Source organism: Ranitomeya variabilis, chromosome 2 (genome assembly GCF_051348905.1).
Source record: "Ranitomeya variabilis isolate aRanVar5 chromosome 2, aRanVar5.hap1, whole genome shotgun sequence".
In the NCBI taxonomy this organism is placed as follows: domain Eukaryota; kingdom Metazoa; phylum Chordata; class Amphibia; order Anura; family Dendrobatidae; genus Ranitomeya; species Ranitomeya variabilis.
In genome coordinates, this window is record NC_135233.1 from 114397563 (window position 1) to 114421284 (window position 23722).

A 23722-nucleotide genomic window follows, 5' to 3' on the forward strand; every position below is an offset into this window, starting at 1 on the left:
ATGTTGGATTTGGGGATCGTTGTGGGAACGCCATGAACTATGTTGAACTTGCATGGGGATTTTTTGTTTTCTAATAAATTGATGAACGAGGGACAGTGTCTTGTATTTATTTCTTTCATTTTATTCTTTTCAGGTTTCCATTTGAGGACTATGGCGGATTCCCAGGACACCTCTCCATTACTAATCCCAGGACTTGATGCCAGATGTGATTTTTGACAGCTGTCAACAACCCCCAGCTACCATTACTTCAATTGCCATCGCACCAGGGCAACAAGGAAGAGTGAAGGAGAAGGCCATAATTGGCGCATCTAATATATACCCCATAGTCCTCCATATAGTATAATGCAAGCCCCATAGGCCTTTATATAGTATAATGCACTCCCCATAGTCTTCTATATAGTATAATGCACTCCTCATAGACCTCTATATAGTATAATGCATCCTGCATAGACCTCCATACAGTATAATGCTCTCACTATAAAAATATATATTCTATACTGACCATTCCTCTTCATTTCCCCTGTTGCTCTGGTCTCTGCAGAGAGCGCTCACACATATCATCAAAGTGGACGCCATGTAGTGACATCATCATGTGCGCTCAGTGTTTGAATCAGTGACATCAGATACAGAGGGGAATTGATGCGTCACACTACCTCACTCATCATCATTGGTTTCAACTGTATTGGCATCCAGCTGACAGTTGAAGTTGCGATGATGGGCGGTGGCCTGGTGGTGGGCTCCCCTCCACCTGGGCCATGGGCCCCATAGTGGCCTCATGGCATTGTAGGGGATCATGTCTCCCTGCTCTGGCACTGAATTTAACTGCATCAGCGCATGATGATAAAGTTTAGAGTAGCGTAGCTAAGGGTGTGATCCTCAACGCAGAGATGCCTCTGCCCCCCCAGTAGCCTTGCTACTGGGTGTCACACAGTACACCACAGCTCCCATAGAAGTGGACCAAGCGGGGTCACATCTTACATACATTAGATACTATGTATCTAATCCTATCCTGTGTGATACACTACGCTGAGCTCAATATCTAATCCCACCATGTGATAAACTACACTGAGCCTTGTATCTAATCCCAACATGTGTTACTCCAAGAGTAACTATTCCCGCATGTGATACACTTCATGTATCTAACCCCAGCTTATCATACAGCGAACAGCACTAACAGAATCGGTGCAGATGGCCATCCTCAGTGACATTGTCTACTTGTCAGTATCAATGCAAGTTACCGAGAAAATGGCTCCTCACTGTGATCTTAGAATTCATCCTTTCTTATCCTTTTACAAACAGCCATAAGGGGAGAAGGAAGGTGACATCACACACATGTGAGTAGATCCAGCCCACATTTACTGCAGTCATAATTTGAGTAGTTGAACACTAGGTTTTCATAGGAAATTTCATATTTTTCATATTTTACTTAATTAAAAACAAATTATAATTTTATTTATTAAATTTAAACATTAATACTTTAAATTTTTTCAATTGTTTATTTTTTTATGGCACCTTCCATTTAAAGAACAACAACAAAGCAGATTTCTCCACCAAAAATATTAAAGTAATGTATTATAGCCTAGCCATGTCTTTAGTCTACAATTAGACTAGCCCTTTATCAGTTCATTTCAGATATCTACGGTATATTGAAACAAAAATTCCCCTGTAATTAAAGTTAAAAAAACATATGATCTTGTAATTTTTTTATTTTTTCTCTAGCGATAAACTGTAAACTTCCACTTATTCAGTCTAAACTAGTATTAACAAACAGTACATTTTTTGCTCTTATTTCTTTCATTTTGACATACGTCCCCATATAAAATATTTGTAAAACTAGGGCAACACTTTTTTTTCTATCTGACATCATCAGTTATATTTTTTCTCATTAACTTCTTTTTTTAATAATACTGCAACAATGTTGTATAATCTTGACACATGGTCATGGTGGCCAATTACTGGATGCAGTGGGCACATGTCAACCGCACTGATTGGAATTGCTGCCACAGTCATGTGTCAATGTCATAACATTGCAGGAGGAGTGTAAGCAAATGCTGGCAGGGTGCTCCAGAACTGTCAGTGTAGGATCAGTAATGGATTTGAATGGGGTTTAAGTATTTGACATTTTAAGCTATACTTGTTATACTCTTATCTAGCCCTGCTACAGCTCTGTCTGCCTATATAGCCAGGCAGCTCCTGCTTTTCCTGCTGAAAAAAAGGAGCAGCAATGCCAACATCACTGGATAGCATGCTGTCTAGCCAGGTATACTGGGGTGGATGGGACTTGTGATGCCATCTAGCCAGTGTGCGTAATGTCTGCTTTCCAGCTAGTCAGCACGTGTTATTAGCATTCCAGCAGGGACCTATGGGGTAGAACCACTCCCTATTTAAACTCCCCGCAGTCTACTGGGAGTTGTCAGTTATAGGTGTAGATGATTCTGATCTGTGTCCCCTGTGGCACACTGCTACTTGAACCATAACTGACCCTGGATTGACTTACCTTTCTCTTTGCCTGAATATTTTGCTTCTGACTTTGTCTTTGTTTTGACCTTAGTTACCGCTTGACCGTGTCTGTTTCTTGATTTTGTGTAGTATTTGTCCTCTCTGGTTTTGACCTGGCTAGATAATTTTCATCTGTCATTTTGCTCCACCAGCTAGTAGCTACTTTGAGGCTCCAGGGGTCCTGCTATAAGTCCAGAGCACTATATAGAATTTAAAGGGTGAATGCCCAGGTACCTCAGGGTCATGCTGAGCAGAGTAGCTTGTGCAAAGTCTTTCCATGAAGGCCTTTTAAGAGCTGCCAGGTTTCCACAAACACTTTCCATACATGCTACATGAGCATACTGATCCCGTAGCAAATATACCACGTGCAGCTCAAGAAGTGTTGTATAGATTAGAGATAATTAAAAAAGATTAATTTCATTAAAATAACACTAAAACATTCACAAATTAATTAAAAACAGAGTGCCTCAAACCATAGAACACACATACACAAGGAGGTTAGCTGGAGCAGTATGCACTAATACACAGGAACATATGTATATAAAGCCAGATATACAGTATATTGTATCAATCAATGAATATCAACATTCAAAAATGATTTGCAGCTATGGTACACCACCTGTTCGCAATAACAGGAAAAGCACTGATATACCTGCATAAATAAGAGATTGATAATGTCCTTTTGTTTCTGGGCACATAACTATTAGAGTGCCCGCTAGGACCGTGGGGTACTCGGGCCGGGGCCGGCGGTACTTAAATGTGTGGTCACAGAAGCGGTGACCTGGTCCATGGCCCTGGGCATCCAATTAAATGGGATGAAGTGTAGTGGAAAATAAAGTCTATGGGGAAATGTTTGTGATGCCGACGCTGCTTAAAGGGGACCACTGGGGCTGATGGTGTTGCAGCAAAGTTGGTATAGCTCCCCACAGGTAGAGCTTAGTCCCCAGGGCTACCGGTACAGTTGGTAAGGGATGACTGACGGTGGGGTGCAGGACTGAGGGTGCAGGAAATAATTGGAGGACACAGGTATTGCAGTTTTCTTTACCTTTTACTGGTGAATTGTAGGTGCAGTCTGGGGCAAAGGTTAAAGGTGTTGATGGGGTCTGGGCAGCCTGGGAGTAATTTGGGATCCACCTAGCCAGGTGAGTTCGGAAGCCTTCCTTTTGCGCTCTATTCTCTGTCCCTTGCTGCCTGAAGCTTTATACAAGTTCCTCTTTGTGTCTGTTACGCCTAACCTATATGGTTGGCAGCATGAGCCTTTCATGGGCACTGTCTTATCACTGGCAGCCCCAGGCTTCTGACCTTTTGTGGTGCCTCTAGGTGTCAGATGGGCCAGGAGACCTGCAATCTCCTGCCCTCTGGTTCTAGTTGCTTTAGTACCCGTGCAACCACGGACTCTGGTGTCCAGTTTCTCTTGTGCTTAATCCTGTGAAGAGCTCAGTCACAGCACCACTTCCAGTCTCTCTCCTCACATGCTTCCTCTCCCTTCACTGTCTCACACTGAACTCACTAACCCCTCCTCCAGACCAGAACTTATAGGGAAGTTCCCCTGAAAACCGGGTTTAGAGATCCCCCTTCCGGTCCAGAGTCAGGAAGGTGCTGTATGTTTGTGTTACCTGCTAAGGGGATCCCTCCTTACTTCTAGGCATGACATCACCCTTTTTGGAGGAATGCAACGCCATTGTGGCAACTGGACTCCTGGGGTGCCACAACTATGAAAATAGTAAAACTTTGTTTATCAGCACAAGATATATCTGTGACAATATAGACAATAAGGTGGCCTGCAGTGTTAAAGTGCGTGTGCAAAAGTACGTGAATTGTCACAGATATAGCTTGTGCTGATAAACAAAGTTTTACTATTTTCATAGTTATGTGCCCAGAAACAATAGGACATTATCAATCTCTTACTTAGGCAGGTATATTGTTCTTTTCCTGTTATTGCGAACAGGTGGTGTACCATAGCTGCAAATCATTTTTGAATGTTGATATTCATTGATTGATACAATATACTGTATATCTGGCTTTATATACATGTGTTCCTGTGTATTAGTGCATACTGCCCCAGCTAAGCTTCTTGTGTATGTACAGTGTCGGACTGGGGCGCCTAGGGCCACCAGTGGAACGGACTCCAGGGGCCCACTCTAAATTTCAATACCCAGGCTAGGTACACCTTTGTGTTGTAGTATTTGTTAGGAGGCTCAGTAGTAAGTTTCATCATATTCACTAGAACAGGTACAACATGTTGTACATTTTTTTTCTGCTAAAAAGATGGACACTCTAGCGGAAACATCAAAGACGTGATTACTGTATTTAATTGGTTCTGTCCATTGCCATTTTTGTCTATTTTTGACAGATTCATTTCTTTAAGGGTATGTTTCCACGTTCAGGAAACGCTGCGTTTTTTACGCTGCGTTTTTCCGCAGCGTCAAAAACGCAGAGTCCAGATGTTACAGCATAGTGGATGGGATTTCATGAAATCCAGACTCCACTATGCGTTAAAAAACGCATGCGTTTTTGCCACGAAAACGCATGCGTGGTGCGTTTTTTCGAAACGCAGCATGTTGTTACTATGAGCAAAACACGCAGGTACACCGCAGGTGACCTGCCAGTGACCTCAGGTGCAGTTTTGGTCAGGATTTTACCTGCATAAAATCCTGACCAAAGCCTGAAGCAAAACTGAACGTGGAAACATACCCTAAGGCTATGGTCACACTATCAGTATTTTATGTCAGTATTTAGCAGCCAAAACCAGGAGTGGGTGAAAAATACAGATGCTGTGATGTGTTTCTATAATGCTAAGTTCACACAGAGCGTTTTGCTGCGTTTTTTTTCTGCAGCAAAACAAGAGTGCTTGGCAGGAAAGAAGTTGTGGCTAAATGCAGGTGTGGTGTGTTTTTTCATGTTTTTTCCATTTAATTCAATGGGTGAAAAACTCTAAAAAACGCTGAAAGAAGTGACATGCTCTACGTCACGGCATTTTTTGTGGCGCCTTTTAATGTCTGGCTATAAGAGTATGTGCAGACATTGTGGATTTGGCTGCGGATCTGCAGCTGTTTTCCATGCATTTTACAGTAGCATGTAAAGCTATGAAAAACCAAATCCGCTGTGCACATGCTGTGGAAAACTCAGCGCAGAATTGCTGCTGTTTATTTTCTGCAGCATGTCAATGCTTTGGGCGGATTCCTCAGCGTTTTACACCTATTCCTTAATAAGAATCCACAGGTGTAAAACCGCAGGTGAAATCCGCACAAAAACTGCACTAAATCCGCGATGAATCCGCAGGTAGAACGCAGGGCGTTTCGGGTATAAAGTTGCCCTCCATCCACCCCCTTCCTTGTTTCTACTAATCTGTTGGTAAGCGCTGCATTTCTTGCCATGAACTATTGCACCTTAGGCCTGTCCCACACGTCCAGATAATTCCGGTACCAGAAAAATCGGTTATCCGTGTCCGTGTGTCCGTGAGCTCACGTAGGCCATCCGTGTGGCACACGTGCGGCAGCCGTGTGCCGCCCGTGTGCCGCCTGGGTACCACACGGACCGTGCAGGAGACAGCTCTAGAGATAAGCGCTGTCCCCTGCATCTGGTGCTGAAGCCGCCATTCATATCTTCTCTCCAGCAGCGTTCGCTGGAGAGAAGATATGAAAAATCCTTTTTTTTTCGTGTTTAAAATAAAGATCCCTGTCCCCACCCCCCTCCCACCCCATGTGCGCCCGCCCGCTGTTAATAAAATACCCGGCTCCCTCAAAGCGTCCTCCCCTATGGGAGGTGGAGCCGCATATTCATGACTGTAATGGGTGGCACCACGTGACCGCTCATACAGGAGAAGCTGCGGCGCGGAGAGGACGCTTCGAGGGAGCCGGGGGAGTATGTTATTAGCAGCGGGTGGGCGCACAGGGGGTGGGAGGGGTGTGGGGACAGGGATCTTTATTTTAAACACGAAAAAAAAGGATTTTTCATATCTTCTCTCCAGCAAACGCTGCTGGAGAGAAGATATGAATGGCGGCTTCAGCACCACGTTGGGGGGACAGCACTTACTGTAGCGCTGTCTCCTGCATGGAACACGGACTGCACACGGACAGCATCCGTGTGCGGTACGTGTTTTACACGGACCCATTGACTTTAATGGGTCTGTGTAATCTGTGCGCTCCCACGAACACTGACATGTCTCCGTGTTTCTCAAACGGACACACGGTCCGCGAAAACACGCTGACATGTGCAGAGACACATTGATTTTAATGTGTCTACGTGAGTCAGTGTCTCCGGTACATGAGAAATCTGACACCTCACGTACCGGAATCACTGACGTGTGAAACCGGCCTCAGATGTTAGATGGGTGTAACTTTATTCCCGATCATCTGGTTCATGCATGCTGCTTCCCTGACATCCATGTTTGGATGCACTATCTTTTCCCTGAGTTACGGTCTTTGGACCTTTATTTATTTACTAGATTGTGGCCCGATTCTAGCGCATCGGGTAGTCTAGAATATGCATGTCCCCGTAGTATATGGACAATGATGATTCCAGAATTCGCGGCAGACTGTGCCCGTCGCTGATTGGTCGAGGCAACCTTTATGACATCATCGTCGCCATGCTGTGCCCATCGCTGATTGGTCGAGGCCTGGCGGCCTCGACCAATCAGAGAAGCGGGATTTCCAGGACAGACAGACAGACAGAAAAACCCTTAGACAATTATATATATTACTAGATTGTGGCCCGATTCTAACGCATCGGGTATTCTAGAATATGCATGTCCCTGTAGTATATGGACAATGATGATTCCATAATTCGCGGCAGACTGTGCCCGTCGCTGATTGGTCGAGGCAACCTTTATGACATCATCGTCGCCATGGCAACCATTATGACATCTACGTCGATACTGTGCCCGTCGCTGATTGGTCGAGGCCTGGCGGCCTCAACCAATCAGAGAAGCGGGATTTCCAGGACAGACAGACAGACAGATGGAAAAACCCTTAGACAATTATATATATAGATTTTTCCAGGGACTGAAGTGTATATGTGGGGTGGGGATAGGTGTGGGTGGGGTTCATAACAGTCTGCATTGTTTTTTGGTGTTCTATATATTGTTGTGACATTTTCCCTTTTCTATGATATAATAAAATGATATGATATCTTTTAGATATAATCAGTTTGCTCTTTTTGTCCTCCTGCTGTTATCTGATACTGTTTGGAGCTGATTTTGATTTGGGTTTGCAGACAGATATTCTCTGCCACCCTGGTCTCTAAGTATGTACATGGGATTTTGGTTGCCATTACTAATTCTTTAGTTGTTACATGTTAGATAAAGACACAGCCAGAATGAAGTCTTTTAATGACATAAAACACCACACAGTTTCCCATATTTATTATACGCCTAATTCCTGCTACGCCCTTGTTCTCCTGCAAAAAAATAAAATAATAAACCAACACAAATACTCCCTGTTCCGATGTAATCCATTTAATAACAAGTGTCCCACGACAATCTCCCGTGTAGAGCTGTCGCATGAGTGACTGCTCTACAGGGGCCTCCGATGATACACTGACCGGAGATAATACTGCCGCAGTGTATCATCGGAGTTTGTGCCCACATTTTACGGCACTACAGCTGTGTGAGAATTTTCTCACGCAGCGGTGCTGCAAGTGACAGGAAGAACTCCGGTGACCTCTAGGCAGATACCTCCTGTCACTGTATCACCGGGGTCCCTGTAGAGTGGTCACATTTTCTGACAGCTCTACACGCGAGATCATCATAGGACACTTGTTATTAAATGGATTACATCGGAACAGGTAGTATTGCTATGGTTTTTTGGTTTTTTTGCAGATGATTGAGGGTGTCGAAATTAGCTGTTTGGTGATTATGTACTGTATGTGTAAATGTATGTATGTACTGTATGTGTATTTGTATGTACTGTATGTGTATATGTGTTTTTTTGTTTTTTCACTATTCAAAACAGTAGCCAGATGATGGTACTACTATCCCATAATCAGCTAATGCTGTGACTGTTGTATGTGAGAGCAGACATAGCCTGATGGGACTAGTAGTCCCATCGGACAATGCCTGCCTACACACACACACACAGCCGCGCACACACCCGCAGACACACACAGACACCCGCACACAGATACACATCTTCTCCGCACACACAGTCTCCAAACACACACAGTGTCTGCCCACACACACAGTTTCCACCACCACACACTCTTCCTCCTCTCTATTTGCAGCGTTTTTCGCACGTAACTCTGCCGCAAAACCGCAAATCTTTTTACACCTGCGGTTTTGCTGCAGATTTGACTGACTCAATGGAAGTCAATAGGTGCAGAAACGCTGCAGATCCACAAAAGAATTGACATTTTGCGGAAAATAATAGGCTGCAAATCCAATTCTAGATTTCCCATTGACTAACATTGGTTGTGCACTACACTGCGGATTTGATGAAATTACGCGTGTCCAGAAACACTGCGGATCCGAATCAAAATCCGCAACGTGTGCTCATAGCCTAAGGCCTAAGGCTATGTGCACTCATTGCCGATTTTGATGCACGCTCAATTGGCTCACGGAAGGTGTAACAAGGTGGCATGGGGTAATAGTCGTGGGCGAGTCCACTAAGTCACAGTCAGTGAGCACCCTGATATCTTGCACATAAAACAACAGATAAAGTAACAGCCCTGTGGCACAGTTAGTTTCTTCTGACAGACGGTTGCTCTCCACACTGGAGTGGCGTCCTCTGGATGCACCAGATGTCACACTTCGGTACCAACAGTGGCAAAACGTTTAATAAAGATGAGATAAAGAAGATAACATTTCCCTATTCAGATATGCAACCTCATTGGCTTCCATCTGGTTTCTGGGAGCACACAGTCCTATGGTGGGCACTTCCACAGTTCCAGTGCTCGTTACTACTGCCCAGCAGTCCTTGGCAGTAGTAATTCTCCCTCAGGGGAATATCCTGCTCCAAACAGTGGAGCACGTGCTGCCTCAGGCAAGCCTGCCCGGGCTCTGCTGCAGGAACAGGAAATTCCTGCCCTGTCAGCCTGCTGGAACGGCCCCTTTATTAACCCCTTCTGTCCCTGAGCTAGAAAGACATAGAGTATACAACACATTACACATTTGCAGGACAATGCAAGAACATTGAAGAACCACACATAACAGACATAAACTCCAGGGTGCCCCATGAAACACACGTATAATGTTCAGGATAGAGGAGGTTCTTGAGGGTCCCTGTCACCTCCTTACACTCCTCCCTCCTAAAATATTGTTGTCCCCATCATAACGGCACCTGTAAACCTCAGACATTATACATAAAACATTAATAACATCAGAACAGTTTTTAATTGATATTGCTGATTGGTCAGACACGACCTCACCTCCACTGGGTTACAGCCCTGGAATCAATGAGTCCAAGTTTCTCTTAAAGGGTTTCACCAGACTCCAGCCCCATGGTTCCATCCGAGTCAAACACCTGGTGGCCACTTTAACAGCAGTCTTGACCTGGCTCAACCCTCGGGTCCTCCTTGCTGCAGGAGCTGCAACCACTGCAGTCGGCCGCTCACGACGTTGGACCTCCTGTGGTCATCCTTCCTCCAGACTGGAGGCCACTTTCACAGTCATCGCATATGTCCCTCGGGGTCCTTGCTCCTTCACGAAGGTGATGTGGTCCCTCAACCGAAGGGGGCTCTTATGGGTGATGGAGCCGACATTTACATAGATATTTTCCCCAGTGCCGGCCTCCTGGATAAAGCCATAACCCCTCATTGGGTTAAAGTACAGGATGGCACCGCTGGTCACCCTGTCGGTCATAGCTCCCACGCTGGGGAACTGCAATTCTCACACAACGTGACATTCACACTGCTTTTTCCCTCTTAGCACCCCCTGGATTCACCAGATCTCCTCCAGCCATGCGCCAGATCTGGCAGCGGGAATTGGTGATGTTGACATGGCCGGAGGGGGTTAGGAGACAGGAACTGGTGCAGCCTTCTGGACAGGCCGCAGCCTCCTACTCACCACCGCTGCACCCAGTAAAAATCTTTTTGAGCGGCCATGGGAGACGGTGAATGCGGCCTTGACAATTCGCCTCAGGGCAGCCTCCTGGTTCTTCCGGACTGTTTCTGGCTCCGGTTTGGGCTCCACCAGTCACGCAAACTCCTCATCTTCCACAGCCTGCTTCTCTGGCTGCCAGCAAGGGCGCCTCTCCTCCGTCCACCAGGCTTCCAATCGCAGGACCAATCACCTCCGGGCTCTAGCTCGTTGCCAGTCCTGGCGGCCGATGCCACCGCAAAAGGACATACTCCGCCTCTGTCTGGCAATGGCATCTCTGTTCTCATCACGTTGTCTTGCTCTCCTGGGCTCCACCCGTACATGGGCGGAGTCACTTCCTGCTGCTCCACCCATTTCTTTTGATCAGACTTGAAGGGCAGCAGCTTCTTCTTCGCCCGCACCCATTTAGGGTGGGCATTCTTCACAGGGGGATTTGGCCTTCTCCATTTCGGTGCCAAATCTCTTCTTTCAAACTCCCGAAAGGCGGCACTACCCTCGGCTTTCACGTCAGCGGCCACCATCTTCTCTGCAGTGGTCGGCACCATCTTTAGATCATCAACAGCCGCCATCTTTGACTCTTTGCATTTGCAGGGCCACCGGGTTAGATCCTGCCGACTACGCCAAATGTAACAAGGTGGTATGGGGTGGTAGTCATGGGTGAGTTCACTAAGTCACAGTCAGTGAGCACCCTGGCTCCTTGCACATATAATGACAGATAAAGTCCCAGCCCTGTGGCATAGTTAGTTACCTCTGACACACGGTTGCTCTCCACACTAGAGCGGCATCCTCTGGATGCACCAGACATCACACTTCAGTACCAAGAATGGCAAAACTTTTAATAAAGATGAGATAAAGGAGATAAAATTTCCTGCGCTTTCCCTATTCAGATATGCAGCCTCGTTGGCTTCAATCCAGTTCCTGGGAGTACACAGCCCCTTGGTGGGCACTTCCACAGTTCCAGTGCCAATTCCTACTGCCCAGCAGTCTTTGCCAGTAGTAATTCTCTTCCAGAGGTATATAATGCTCTCAACAGTGGAGCACGTCATTCCTCGGGCAAGCCTGCCCGGGCTCTGCTGCAGGTACAGGAAATTCCTGCCTTGTCAGCCTGCTGGACTGGCCCTTTATTAACCCCTTTTTTTCCTGAGCTAGAATGACACAGAGTACACAACACATTAGACATTTACAGGACAATATAAGAACATTGAAGAACCACACATAACAGTCATAAACACCAGGGTGCCCCATGGAACACACATATAATGTTCAGGAGAGAGGAGGTTCATGAGGGTCCCTGCCACCTCCTTACAAAAGCACGCTGGGTCCTAGTGCCCACCTTGTAATTGACTGAGACACTTCCTGGTTCTGCAGTCAATCTCATTGGTAAGTGGGGTTGGATATTATTAGATTGATTAAAGGTACAGTAGGTATGTTATGGTCACTGTACGGTGAATGTGAGATGATGGGGTATTGTGGGGGCTGAAGTGGAGGAGGGTAAACAGGTCACTGTGGTGTGAATGTGAGAGGATGGGGGTATTGTTGGGGCTGAGGTGGGTGGTGGGGACAGGGAGCTGGGGGTTGAATGTGAGAAGATGGGGGTATTGTTGGGGCTGATGTGGGTGAGGGGGTACAGGGAGCTGGGGGTCTGATTATTACAATGTTTTGTTATGAGATTATATGCACTCCATCACATGTAATAGTTGCTGTCTGAGGAGGCTGGAGATGGGGAGGTCAAGGGCTTTTGATACTTACCAGCTGGGTATTTTACAAGTATTAGTATAACAAGCCTTCGTATAGTATCTATGAGCTGCTTCACTTTTAAAGCACCACTCCAGCATTTTTTCTCACCGCTGAAGTGGAGCTTAAAATCCAACTCCCCTGTCCCATGTCTGATACTCACCTCCCGGCGTTTTCATGTTCCACTCCATCCCCTGCAATTTGTGACCTGTCCGCTGCTCCAGTGTTTCATGGAGTGGTGCGGAGGTCACTAATCAATGTAAGTCTATGAGAGGCTCGTTCTGACCATGTTCTGGCTTCATTTTCACCTAATTCTGGCCTCGAACTGCCCTCTTTCTGGTTCTCATAGACTTACATTGAACGCTTGTGACGTAGCTTCTAACTTCCAGCCAGTCGGAAGCTGCGCTCACAAGATGGAGCCACGGTACTCGAGCTGTGCCAAAAAACGGTTAATATGCCAGATAATGAGTTTATGACCAAGGCAGGGGACTTGTGCTTGAAGCACCACTCCAGCTATGAAAAAAACCCTGCTAGAGTGGTGCTTTAATAATTTAATAAGGAATTTATTCTACAGTTAATAAACGCTTGAAATAAATGACTGTAGTCACTGTATGTGACTGCAGACTGCCAACTCATGACAGAGAGCTCCTGCTGCCTGAGCCCTCAATATCACTGGCGTTATCAGTCGTTCATGCGACCCCATGTTTGCTATGTGCATGTGTCAACTAGAAAGGGTTGGCTTCTCTCAATACAAGAGAATTGAGAAAAGCCAAAAAGGTTGCCACACAATTCCCTGCTTACGTTAGCGATTCTGGGGCCATTGTTACTGTACATGGGGGGACTCAAGGGACATTATTAAATGTCATGTGGGCTGTTGTTATCTCATTATCTACCAATGTCCTTTTTTGGGATGCCTAATCTTTTGCTTCTAGCAACTAACCTTCTACCCAGAGCGCTTTCAAAGCACCTATTTTCAAGGGTTTTTTGAAATTAGGATTATAAGCTGAAATTATTATTTAAAATCACAGTTCTGTGATTACAAAGTTATTAGAACTATTGTTTATACTTGAAGTAAGGTATATGATGCAATGGCATTGATGTAGATTTACCAAGGCCAGTTATATTCAAGTGAAATTGCCGTCCCATTTTTGGGACATTGGCAGAATGCACTATCTATTTTCAATGGATTTTTTTACATGGAAATTTTTGTTTGATTGACTAGTTTTTATACATAACCCTAAATCATTTACAACTGATATGGCAGGCAGAGGACTTTTAGTTTCATTTCTTCCTTCTTACCAGATAGTCTGGGAATCTCTCACCCCTCCACCCCCTTTCCCCAGTACCTTTCTGACTATATATGCTTTGTGAAACCTGATATCTCAGCTGTACTGGAGACACTCAGGAGAACAGACCCTGTAACTTGCTGGCTTGTCAGACATTGTTTACAATCACATCACAGTATATAAGGTTGGTATTTTATGTTTTTATTCATCACAATTGTTTATTTAGCTTGTTTTATGAATGGATACTGAAATGTCAAATATATTTATATATATATATTTAAAATAATAATATCTGTTTTTATCTATAGTTTTCTAAATGTTACTATATTAATTTTTGTTTTTGTTGTATCAGCAGTAAGGACATGGCATATCGATATAAAAAAGGACTTAATGTTGATGAAATACTAGGTTATCTTGAGGAATTAGATGACCAAGAAGAGGAAGTTTCTGATGTTGAAGTAGTGATTGTGCCCCCTGAGCCTGATGAGGCAACTGATGAGGAAGATTTTCAGGAAAATGAGCTTCTTGCTCATGAATTGAATGGCGTAGCAGGAACTTTGGAGGTATTACACACTTCAACAGAAATTGAAGAGGCTCCTGAGGTGGCATCAACTGAGAATTTACCATCCACCTCAGCAGGAACTTTAAGTACCAGTAGCTGAAAACAATCAAGGAATCAAACTTCAAAACCAGTTGTGAGCAAGAAAAAAAAATGCAACAGAAATATTACAATGTGCAGCAACTCCAAAATGGAAAAAATGTCAACCAACATATGAAAGCAGTGCGGACCAGGATACGTCCAAAATAAGCAACGTTTGTGACCTTTTAGAAAATAAAAATGAAGTTCAAGTATTTGAAGAGTTTTTTTCCCATGATGTTATGGATATTATTTTGACCCAAAGCATGCTATATGTAAACCAAATTACAACCGAATTACAAGTTTTCTTAGGCATATTATTACTGTCTGGATATCATTCCCTCCCCCTAGAGGACATGTACTGGGAACAAGCTCAAGATGTGGGAGTTCCATTGGTGTACAAAGCAATGTCAAAGAACCGTTTTAGGGAAATTAAAAAATATATACACCTAAATGACAATTCTAAAATTGACAAGTCTGACAAGATGTACAAAGTTAGTTTATTTTTTGAAGTACTGGGGAAAGAATTCCTGAAATTTGGTGTATTCCACCAGGAACTTTCCTTAGATGAAATGATGGTCCGCTACTATGGCAAACACCCTACAAAAATGTACATGCGGGGTAAGCCAATAAAATTCGGCTACAAAATTTGGCGTCTGTGCAGTTCCAACGGCTACCTCTACAAATTTGTGCCATACTGTGGTAAGTCTGACAAAGAGGAAGGACCGTTAGGCTTGAGAGTAATTTCACAACTTACAAATGTAATTCCTAATTCCCAGTCATTCAGTTGCAAGTTATTTTTTTACAATTTCTTTACAAGTATTGATGCTCTGGTGATGCTGAAAAACAAAAACATCCAAGCTACTGGCACTATGAGAGAAAATCGCACAAAACAGTGTCCTCTTATGCCAAGCAAGGAGATTGAAAAACAAAAGGAAAGAGGATTTTGTGATTATCAGTTTGATAAAGCAAATAACATTCTTGTGGTGAAATGGAAGGATAATATGGTTGTCACATTTGGCACGAACTTCAGCACAATAGAGCCTTTGTCAACAGCTCGTATGTACTCTCAAAAACAGAAAAAAACATGTCCAAATCTCAATGCCGCTGATGGTTCAGGAATATAATTCCCACATGGGGGGAGTTGATTTATTGGACAAAAAAATCTCCCTGTACCATGTCAGAATCCGTTCCAAAAAGTGGTGGTGGCCGCTTTTCACTCAAGTGATAGACATTGCCGTTGTCCACACCTGGAGGGCATATCAAAAAGCCAATCCAGAAGAAAGTGTGCCACTGCTAAGTGTAAGGAGGAGGATTGCATTGGCCTATCTAAGCAAAAGAACACAATCAACCCCAAAGCGATGTGGACCTCAACGGAGTAAACTATTAGGTGGCCGAGTTAGTGATGACGTCAGATTTGATCCTGGTAATCATTTGATAAAGCAAATTGCTACACAAAGAAGGTGTGCTTTATGTAAGAAAAAAACAACCAGAATTTGCAAACGGTGTGATGTTCTCCTTCATGCTAAGTGGTTTGCTGTATTCCATTCCCTTAACTGAGTTATTTGGAGAATTTTGTAATATAATATTTTGAAAAAAAGTGCATAAACATATTGTTTGCATAATAGCTTGTAAGCAAAAAATGCAAAAAAAACAAAGTTGAATAAGTTCTATCTTTTCTGAGTTTTTGCTATCACTTTCTGCCAATGTCTCAAAATTGGAACGCCCTTTTCTGAAAAATCCATACTTGTAAAAATTTGGCAAATTATGTTTCTGATTTATTAGGACCCAAATCATTAAAAATCTGTAATTTAAAAAAATAAATAAATGAAAATTGCTAATTTGGCAAGTAATGGGGTAAGAAGCATTTTTGCTTATAGGGGCACCAGTAGCGTAGCTGCAGGGTGGTAGAGGATGCTCAGTCTAGGTCAGGGGCGTGGTTACAGCTGCTACTCACTATACAAAGAGGGGTGACTAAAAGCATGCCAGTGCCGCCCCTATAACTGGAAGAGTGAGGCTTCTGGAAGGAATAAAGTTAATTTCCTCCTGGCAGAGGGACTCTCAGTGCAGGCGCCGCACGGTGTCAGAATGCTATTAACTATTATTCTGAGTTTTGGGGGAGCAGTGGGGACATCATTCTATGTATAGGGGAACTCTGTTGGACATCATACTGTATATACGGAGCTGCGGGCACATCCTACTGTGTATAAGGAACCTGTGAGCCTACCATACTGTGTATAGGGGAGCTGTGGCGATATTGGACTGTGTATAAGGAAGCAGTTGGCCCATTATACTGTGTACAGGGGAACTGTGGAGGACATCATACTGCTTGAACAGGAGCTGTGGGCCCACCATACTGTGTAGTGGGGAGCTGTGAAGGTATTATACTGTGCATAGGGGAGCAGTTGGCCCAATATACTGTATATAAGGGAGGTCTGGAGAGCATAATACTTTCTATAGTGGAGTTCTGTTGACAGTATACTGTGTACAAGGGAGCAGTGGGATCATCATACTGTGTATAGGGTTGCAGTGAGATCATTATACTGTGTAGAGGGGAGCTGTGAGTTCATACTGTATGGAGGGGAGCAGTGGGGACATCATATGGTGTATAGGGGAGTTGTGTGCTCACCATACTGTGTCTAGGCAAGCAGTGGGCTCATCATACTGTGTATAGGGGAGCAGTGGGAGCATCCTACGGTGCATAGGGAAATTGTGGAATCATCATACTGTGTGTAGGGGAGTTGTGGGGGCATTATACTGTATATAGGGAAGCTGTGGGTCCATCATAATGTGTATACTGGAGCTGTACATGGGGGAACTTAGGGGATATGATTAAATGTTTATTGGGCCCTTAAGCATTATTGTTATAGGGCACTCAGGGTATTGCGACCATCAAAGTTGCATATGGGGTATTATTACTTTTCAGGGACAAAATGTGTATGACACTATCACAGGTCATTAATATTTTCTAGGGAGGAATTTTACTATCTAGAGTGCACAAAGGAGTTGTTATTACTATGTAATGGCACAGTGGCGACATTATTATGTGGGGCGGTAAGAGGAGCCGTTATTGTACCACACAGCAGGTGCTCTAAGACACACAGGGTAGCACTGGCTCAGTATTGGGGTATCAGCCGGATGAGAAGTTTTGTGCCGGTCAGGGATAGCTATGGACGATGCTGGAAATGTGATAAGTCAGATGTGGCTTTGTTGTACTCTCTGCAGACGAGTCCTGACCGGAGAAGTTGTTATGTCGGTGTGGGCCAGATGGAAAAGATGAGAAAAGTGAACAATTCCATCAGAAAGAACGTCAGCTGTAAGCCACCATATATAACTGTGATCTATTATATGGTCTGCAGGATTGGTATCTACCACTATATGGCCCCCATATAGTAAAATCAGTCTTCGTTTTTGTATATAGATTTATTTTCAATCACAGAGCGGTCATCTGGTGATGTTCCCCTATACTCACAAAGGGGCACTTCGTAGGTGGAGTCAGGATTACCGGTTAGGGGCACAGTCAGATTTTTCACACACCCCCCCCCCCTTAGCTGAAACCCTAGCTATGCCTCTGACAGAAATGGATACTGTACTGCTGCCGCCTGGACTGTCTGAGCTGGCCCCACACTGCCAGACATAGCCTTGCCTGTCACATCCTTGTCCACTGTATTATAAAGCTATACAGTACAATGCTGTGAACCGTACCCTCTACAAGGTGCACAAACAGAAAACTGCTCCCAAAGCTGAGAAAACAATATAAAGGCTTAGTGACAGGCCATTGCTTCTTCACTCTGAAAACAGCGAGCCTGTTCCAACTGCCTAAATAAAGGGAACATTTTTGTCAACTTGATAAAAAGCCATTGGAATTGTTTAGTTCTATAAAATCCTAGGAGACATCAGAGTTACACATATGTTTTTCAGGCAATTATGGATCTTGCAATATTGCAAATAGCTGCAAACTGAATTTTCTGGAAAAGTTTTACAAAGTTGGCAAATTCAAATATTTAAAGACTCTTAATACCTGCAATAGAAAGTACAGAAAAAAATGAACCATATGTTCACCTATGTGGCCATCTATCCATCCATTACCATCTCTGTATATTCTGTTTGGCTTCATATTGCAGCAGCCATGGTTTGTAAAATTGAGAACTAACATATAAAAACTATGAGAGCACTATGTAATATAAAGAAATTAGGAGGAGACAAATCATTGAATTTTAAACATATTTTATTAAATACAATCTCTATTTCTACCTAAAGCCATTGGTCCAGAAGAAGGCAAAAAACCTGGACACATTGAGCCAATCTGTGTCACAGGGAAAAAATTCCTTCTCGACCCCGAGAAAAGGCAATCAGTTCAAGAACCCTGGACCAAGGCCATATCACAACTAACTGATGTATATGTATAGCAATGATGATAAGTGTAGTTTCCTGAAACCAGATCTTCTTTATTATGTCCTAGCAGCACGCCACACATCTTCTTCACCGATGGGAGGTCATAGTGTGGTTACGTTCATCTTCACTGCAAAAAGAGAGAACAAACACTGCCCCCTACAAACACTGCCCCCCTACAAACACTGCCCCCTACAAACACTACCCCCTACAAACACTGCCCCCTACAAACACTGCCCCCTACAAACACTACCCCCTGCAAACACTGCCCCCTACAAACACTACCCCCTACAAACACTACCCCCTACAAACACTGCCCCCTACAAACACTACCCCCTACAAACACTACCCCTACAAACACTGCCCCCTACAAACACTACCCCCTACAAACACTGCCCCCTACAAACACTGCCCCGTACAAACACTGCCCCTCTACAAACACTAAACCCCACAAACATTACATCCTAGGTTACAGACTTAGTACCATTATACCATAACAGATTTCTTAAGTGGCATAAATCAACTGGTCAATAATAGAACCAGTATTGGGCTTTTTCCTGTAGCCCTGCAGATGTGGTAAACCACAATGTCATTTCTGATGACATCAGAAGGCATCAAATAATCTCATGGATAATGTTATGTTCTTCAGTCTTCATTCCAGCATCCAGATATTGTCCCTGGAAAGGAAAAGTAATAAGTGTCATGCAGTGGCCTAGAAATCTGAAGGCTAATGTAAAAATAAATTATGTATTTTGATTGTTTGAGTTTATTACATGTGCTCCGTGGAATTTAAAATAGATTGGTACTAGGTTCCCTGTTATTTGCACATAAGTGAGAACATAATGTATAACATATAACAATCCCCTATATGCAAAGTCGTTCGTGTACTCCACATTTATCAAATCCCTTACCTTAATGATATAGTTTGGGCACATTACGTTAGTTAAACTTTTTAAGCATGGTAGAACACTTCCCAATGTTAGATGAGAGCAATGAATCAAGTATTACAATTCACAGCAAACATTGTTAAGCAAATAGAATTTTTTTATGCATATTAAAAATGACTGCAACATAAATGTATTTATTCTAGCCATTAACTGTCTAGAACATGTGACTCATATGTAGATGTGCAGTCATACACATATTGTACTTCATGTCAAATGTACTATGCCACCTTCATGTTATTTTTATGTTTTAACATATACAGTTAAAAACAGTTTAATAAATACATATGTTTTGAAAAGGTTATTAGACAGTGAAATTTGCCATTTGCTAAAAAATATGGTGCAAATACAATATATATCCACAAAGTATTTATACACTGCTCTCATTCATGTGGTGAAATAATGGCAGCTTTTCACCCCAATAACTATCTGTACCAACCACAATTACCACTTGAAGTGTCAATGACGGAACAATCCACTGTGGTGTCTCCAGCCTAGGTGCCATCTTTGTGTTGACCGCTCTGATAACCCCATGGGTGACCTCACATTTGCTGCATGGAACTCTGAGTGCTCAACATTCCACCTTGTGACCTCAGTTAGAAACTTCATATCCAAAGTCTAGAGATTCTGACAGCAAAGACTAAAGAAATATAGTACTTTACAACCATAGACTTGGAGGGTAGATGTCCATATTGGTACAAGGTTCACTATCTGAACACCCTCTACAGTTTCTAATCTACCTGTATCCTTGATCCTGACTCCTCCTTCTCCTCATCTGTATCTCCTAAAATGAGAATCTGTATCCTCTATCCTGGGTCCTCCTCCTCCTCATCTACACTGCAATGCTAGGTCCTCTTTTCTCCTCGTCTTTGCCTCCTGAAATGAGAATCAGTATGAGAAAACTAAAGGAAATGTAATTGGCACAATCCAATCTGGTAATATATGATATTATTTATTACTGGATTGGATTGTGCCGATTAAATTTCCTTTCTTCCTCTGATCATGGCTGTTATCATCAGCGGATACGGCACCCTCCAGGTGAACTCATACTAAAGAAATGAAGTAATCAACATGGTGAGCTGGTGAGCTTCACTTACCCTCTCCCCTCTTTCCCTCCTTGAGAATGAGTATGCTCGATCCTGGGTACTCTGTTTCCTCGTCTTCACCTCCTGAAAAGAGAATCTGTATCCTCGATCCTGGGTCCTCCGTTTCCTCGTCTTCACCTCCTGAAAAAGAGAATCTGTATCCTCGATCCTGGGTCCTCCGTTGCCTCGTCTTCACCTCCTGAAAAGAGAATCTGTATCCTCGATCCTGGGTCCTCCGTTTCTTCGTCTTCACCTCCTGAAAAGAGAATCTGTATCCTCGATCCTGGGTCCTCCGTTTCTTCGTCTTCACCTCCTGAAAAGAGAATCTGTATCCTCGATCCTGGGTCCTCCTTCTCGTCTTCACCTCCTGAAAAGAGAATCTGTATCCTCGATCCTGGGTCCTCCTTCTCGTCTTCACCTCCTGAAAAGAGAATCTGTATCCTCGATCCTGGGTCCTCCGTTTCCTCATCTTCACCTCCTGAAAAGAGAATCTGTATCCTCGATCCTGGGTCCTCCATTTCCTCGTCTTCACCTCCTGAAAAGAGAATCTGTATCCTCGATCCTGGGTCCTCCGTTTCCTCGTCTTCACCTCCTGAAAAGAGAATCTGTATCTTCGATCCTGGGTCCTCTGTTCTCATTGTCTTCACCTTCTGAAATGAGCATTTTCCCCGGAACACCAGTTTACACAGACCACAATCATTGTGACATCATGCTGTGAGGTAACAATGGCTGTCTGTATCACATGATGTCACTGAAATAACCATGCGTGACATCTGCTGGCATTAACATCGGTAACAAGTAGTTATACTATGGCAGAGCACATTGGTTAGTATGACCATACTTTCCACCCTTTGATAGCAGTTTGTGTGCAGCGCATGGCAGTGACTTCATGTGCTGCTTAAAGTGAACCTGTCAGCAGGATTGTGCACAATAACCTACGGACAGTGTCAGGTCGGCGCCGTTATACTGAATAAAATGATATCTTGATTGATGAAATCCATCTTGTGGTTGTTTCTTAATCTTTATTTTCATTTTGTAGTTAATGATATGCTCGTGCCCTAAGACGGGGCTGGTGTATGTGGTGCTCTGATTATATATTCATAATGCTGACTGCTGACAGGTCACTGATCCCTCACTGACCTGCCCCCTAGTTTGCATAATGAATACCTAACATACTAATACCTAACATGCTGCCTGTAGGATCTGATTCACACTGCCTGCTCCCTGTGCCAGGTCTGTGTCACGGCTGCAGTGGACATTAGCGCGCTCTACATGGAGAAACCAAAACAGCACAAATTCCGCCTCCAATTGTCATCGAACCTGCTGTGCATGCAGAGCCATATTCATTGTGACATTTTTTAGCCTCATTGGACGGTTTTCGGTTTTGTTCAGGCAAGGGGTGATGTGATACACATGTCTGTCACATACGCCATGGCCCGGCCTGTACCGTCTGGGTTTATGCTACATATACAGGCAGTGTCGGACTGGGGTGACAAGGGCCCACCAATAACATTGACTTTGGGGGGCCAACTTTTCACCTGTTTGCAAATATTAAACTACTTTTGTTCACAAATTTACCTATATCTCTATATGATAATAAACTGGGTAATTTGGTGAATGAATGATGAGAGGCTGCTTTTTTCTGTACAGAGTGAATCAAGTGAATTATGCCAAGTGCTGCCCATACAGTGGGGTTGGGGGTCCAGATCTACACAGGGGCCCACCGGGAGATTCCCCTGTTACCCTGTGGGCCAATTCGAGCCTGTGTATGTATGTTCTATGGTTTGAGGCACTCTGTTATTAGTGTATGTTTTAGTTATTGAAATAAAATTAATCTTTTTGAATAATCTCTAATCTATACAACACTTCTTGATCTGCACGTGGTATATTTGCTGCGGGATCAGTATGCTCATGTATTATGTGAAGTGTTGCCCATTCCTTTTTTAAGGAAAATGGGCATGGGCAGTATGCTTACTTTTCATACATGTTGTCAACTTTATTTATTTAAAAATCTCAAAAATAGCTTTGTGTTATTTAGCTTCTGAGTCATAAGAACTTTGTCATTTCCGAAGGATGAACGCATCAACCCTCAGAGACAAGACTGAAATTGCTTCAGAGGAGATTTTTCCTGCATTAAGAGTAAGGAGTTGAACTGTTGCCCCTATGGCTCTTTGTAACCTCAGTAACTTGCGAGATCATCCGCACTGTGTTTTGTCCAATTCAGGCTTTTTCTGTCTGTCTTAGATTTCAAATAGAAATTCACAAGGTGATAACCTAATGTGCGGTACAAGCATGGTTTCAGAGAAAGACACGAAAAGTAATTTGTGTTGTTGGTAATTGAAAGCCCTAATTGACAACCAATCAGTTTGCCCAAATCTCACAGTCCTAAAACAATAAAAAGTTTAATACGCGGTAGGTAGATACTGAAATGTAATCGTCTGTTGGACCACCTATATATTACACCCACAGGAGCATTTAAGACATACCCTTTTAAATTCATAGTCATTAATATGGGTTTGGTCACCCTTTTTCAGCTTAAACATCTTCCATTCTTCTGGGAAGGCTTAAGATTTTGAATAGTGTGCATGGGAATTTTCACTCATTCATCCAGAATAGATGTGTGATGTCAGACACTGATGTTGGACGACAATCTCTATTTCTGTTCATCCCAAAGGTATTCAAGAGGGTTGAGGTCAGTGATCTGTGTGGGACAGTGATATGTTCCAACCCAAGCTCACCTAACCATTCTTTTATGGACCTTGCTATATGCACAGGGTCAGTCATGCTTGCTTAAAGAAGATCTTTCTCCAAACTGTTCCCACACAGATGGAAGCATGCAATTGTCTAAAATCTCCTGGCATGTTGAAGTATTAAATGAAATCTGTCACCAGGTTTTTGCTACCCATCTTAAAGCAGTATGTAGGGACAGAGACCTGTTGTGAATTCTGTTCTTGGGCTCCCTCCGGTGGTTATAAGTGGTAGTGCTGCTGTCTCTGGATCGCAGCATTTATCAGGTGTGTCCACTTTTTGCAAATCTGACTGGGCTATTTAGTCTTGCTCTACCCTTTAGTCAGTGCCAGTTGTCCATTGTTCCTGGAGGATCCACATCCCTG

The 23722-nt window shown here is 43.6% G+C and overlaps 1 protein-coding gene across 4 annotated transcripts; it reads right to left on the minus strand.

Annotated features, from left to right (window-relative positions):
- Positions 1-18240: 18240 nt before the first annotated feature.
- LOC143809161 (uncharacterized) lies at positions 18241-21272 on the minus strand. 4 transcript variants are annotated; one of them, XM_077292302.1, is made up of 6 exons: positions 20806-21272; positions 20622-20747; positions 20265-20400; positions 19973-20164; positions 19065-19257; positions 18241-18710 (listed from the first exon to the last, which is right to left on the minus strand). In XM_077292302.1, exons 1-3 carry the CDS (start codon positions 21245-21247, stop codon positions 20357-20359), a joined length of 612 nt encoding a protein of 203 aa, XP_077148417.1. In that variant the 5' UTR covers positions 21248-21272; the 3' UTR covers positions 18241-18710; positions 19065-19257; positions 19973-20164; positions 20265-20356. The 4 variants fall into 4 exon arrangements, with proteins under 4 accessions (XP_077148417.1, XP_077148416.1, XP_077148419.1 ...); XM_077292301.1 differs by lacking the exon at positions 18241-18710 and having other exon boundaries at positions 18932-19257; XM_077292304.1 differs by lacking the exon at positions 18241-18710 and having other exon boundaries at positions 18932-19257; positions 19964-20164.
- Positions 21273-23722: the final 2450 nt, after the last annotated feature.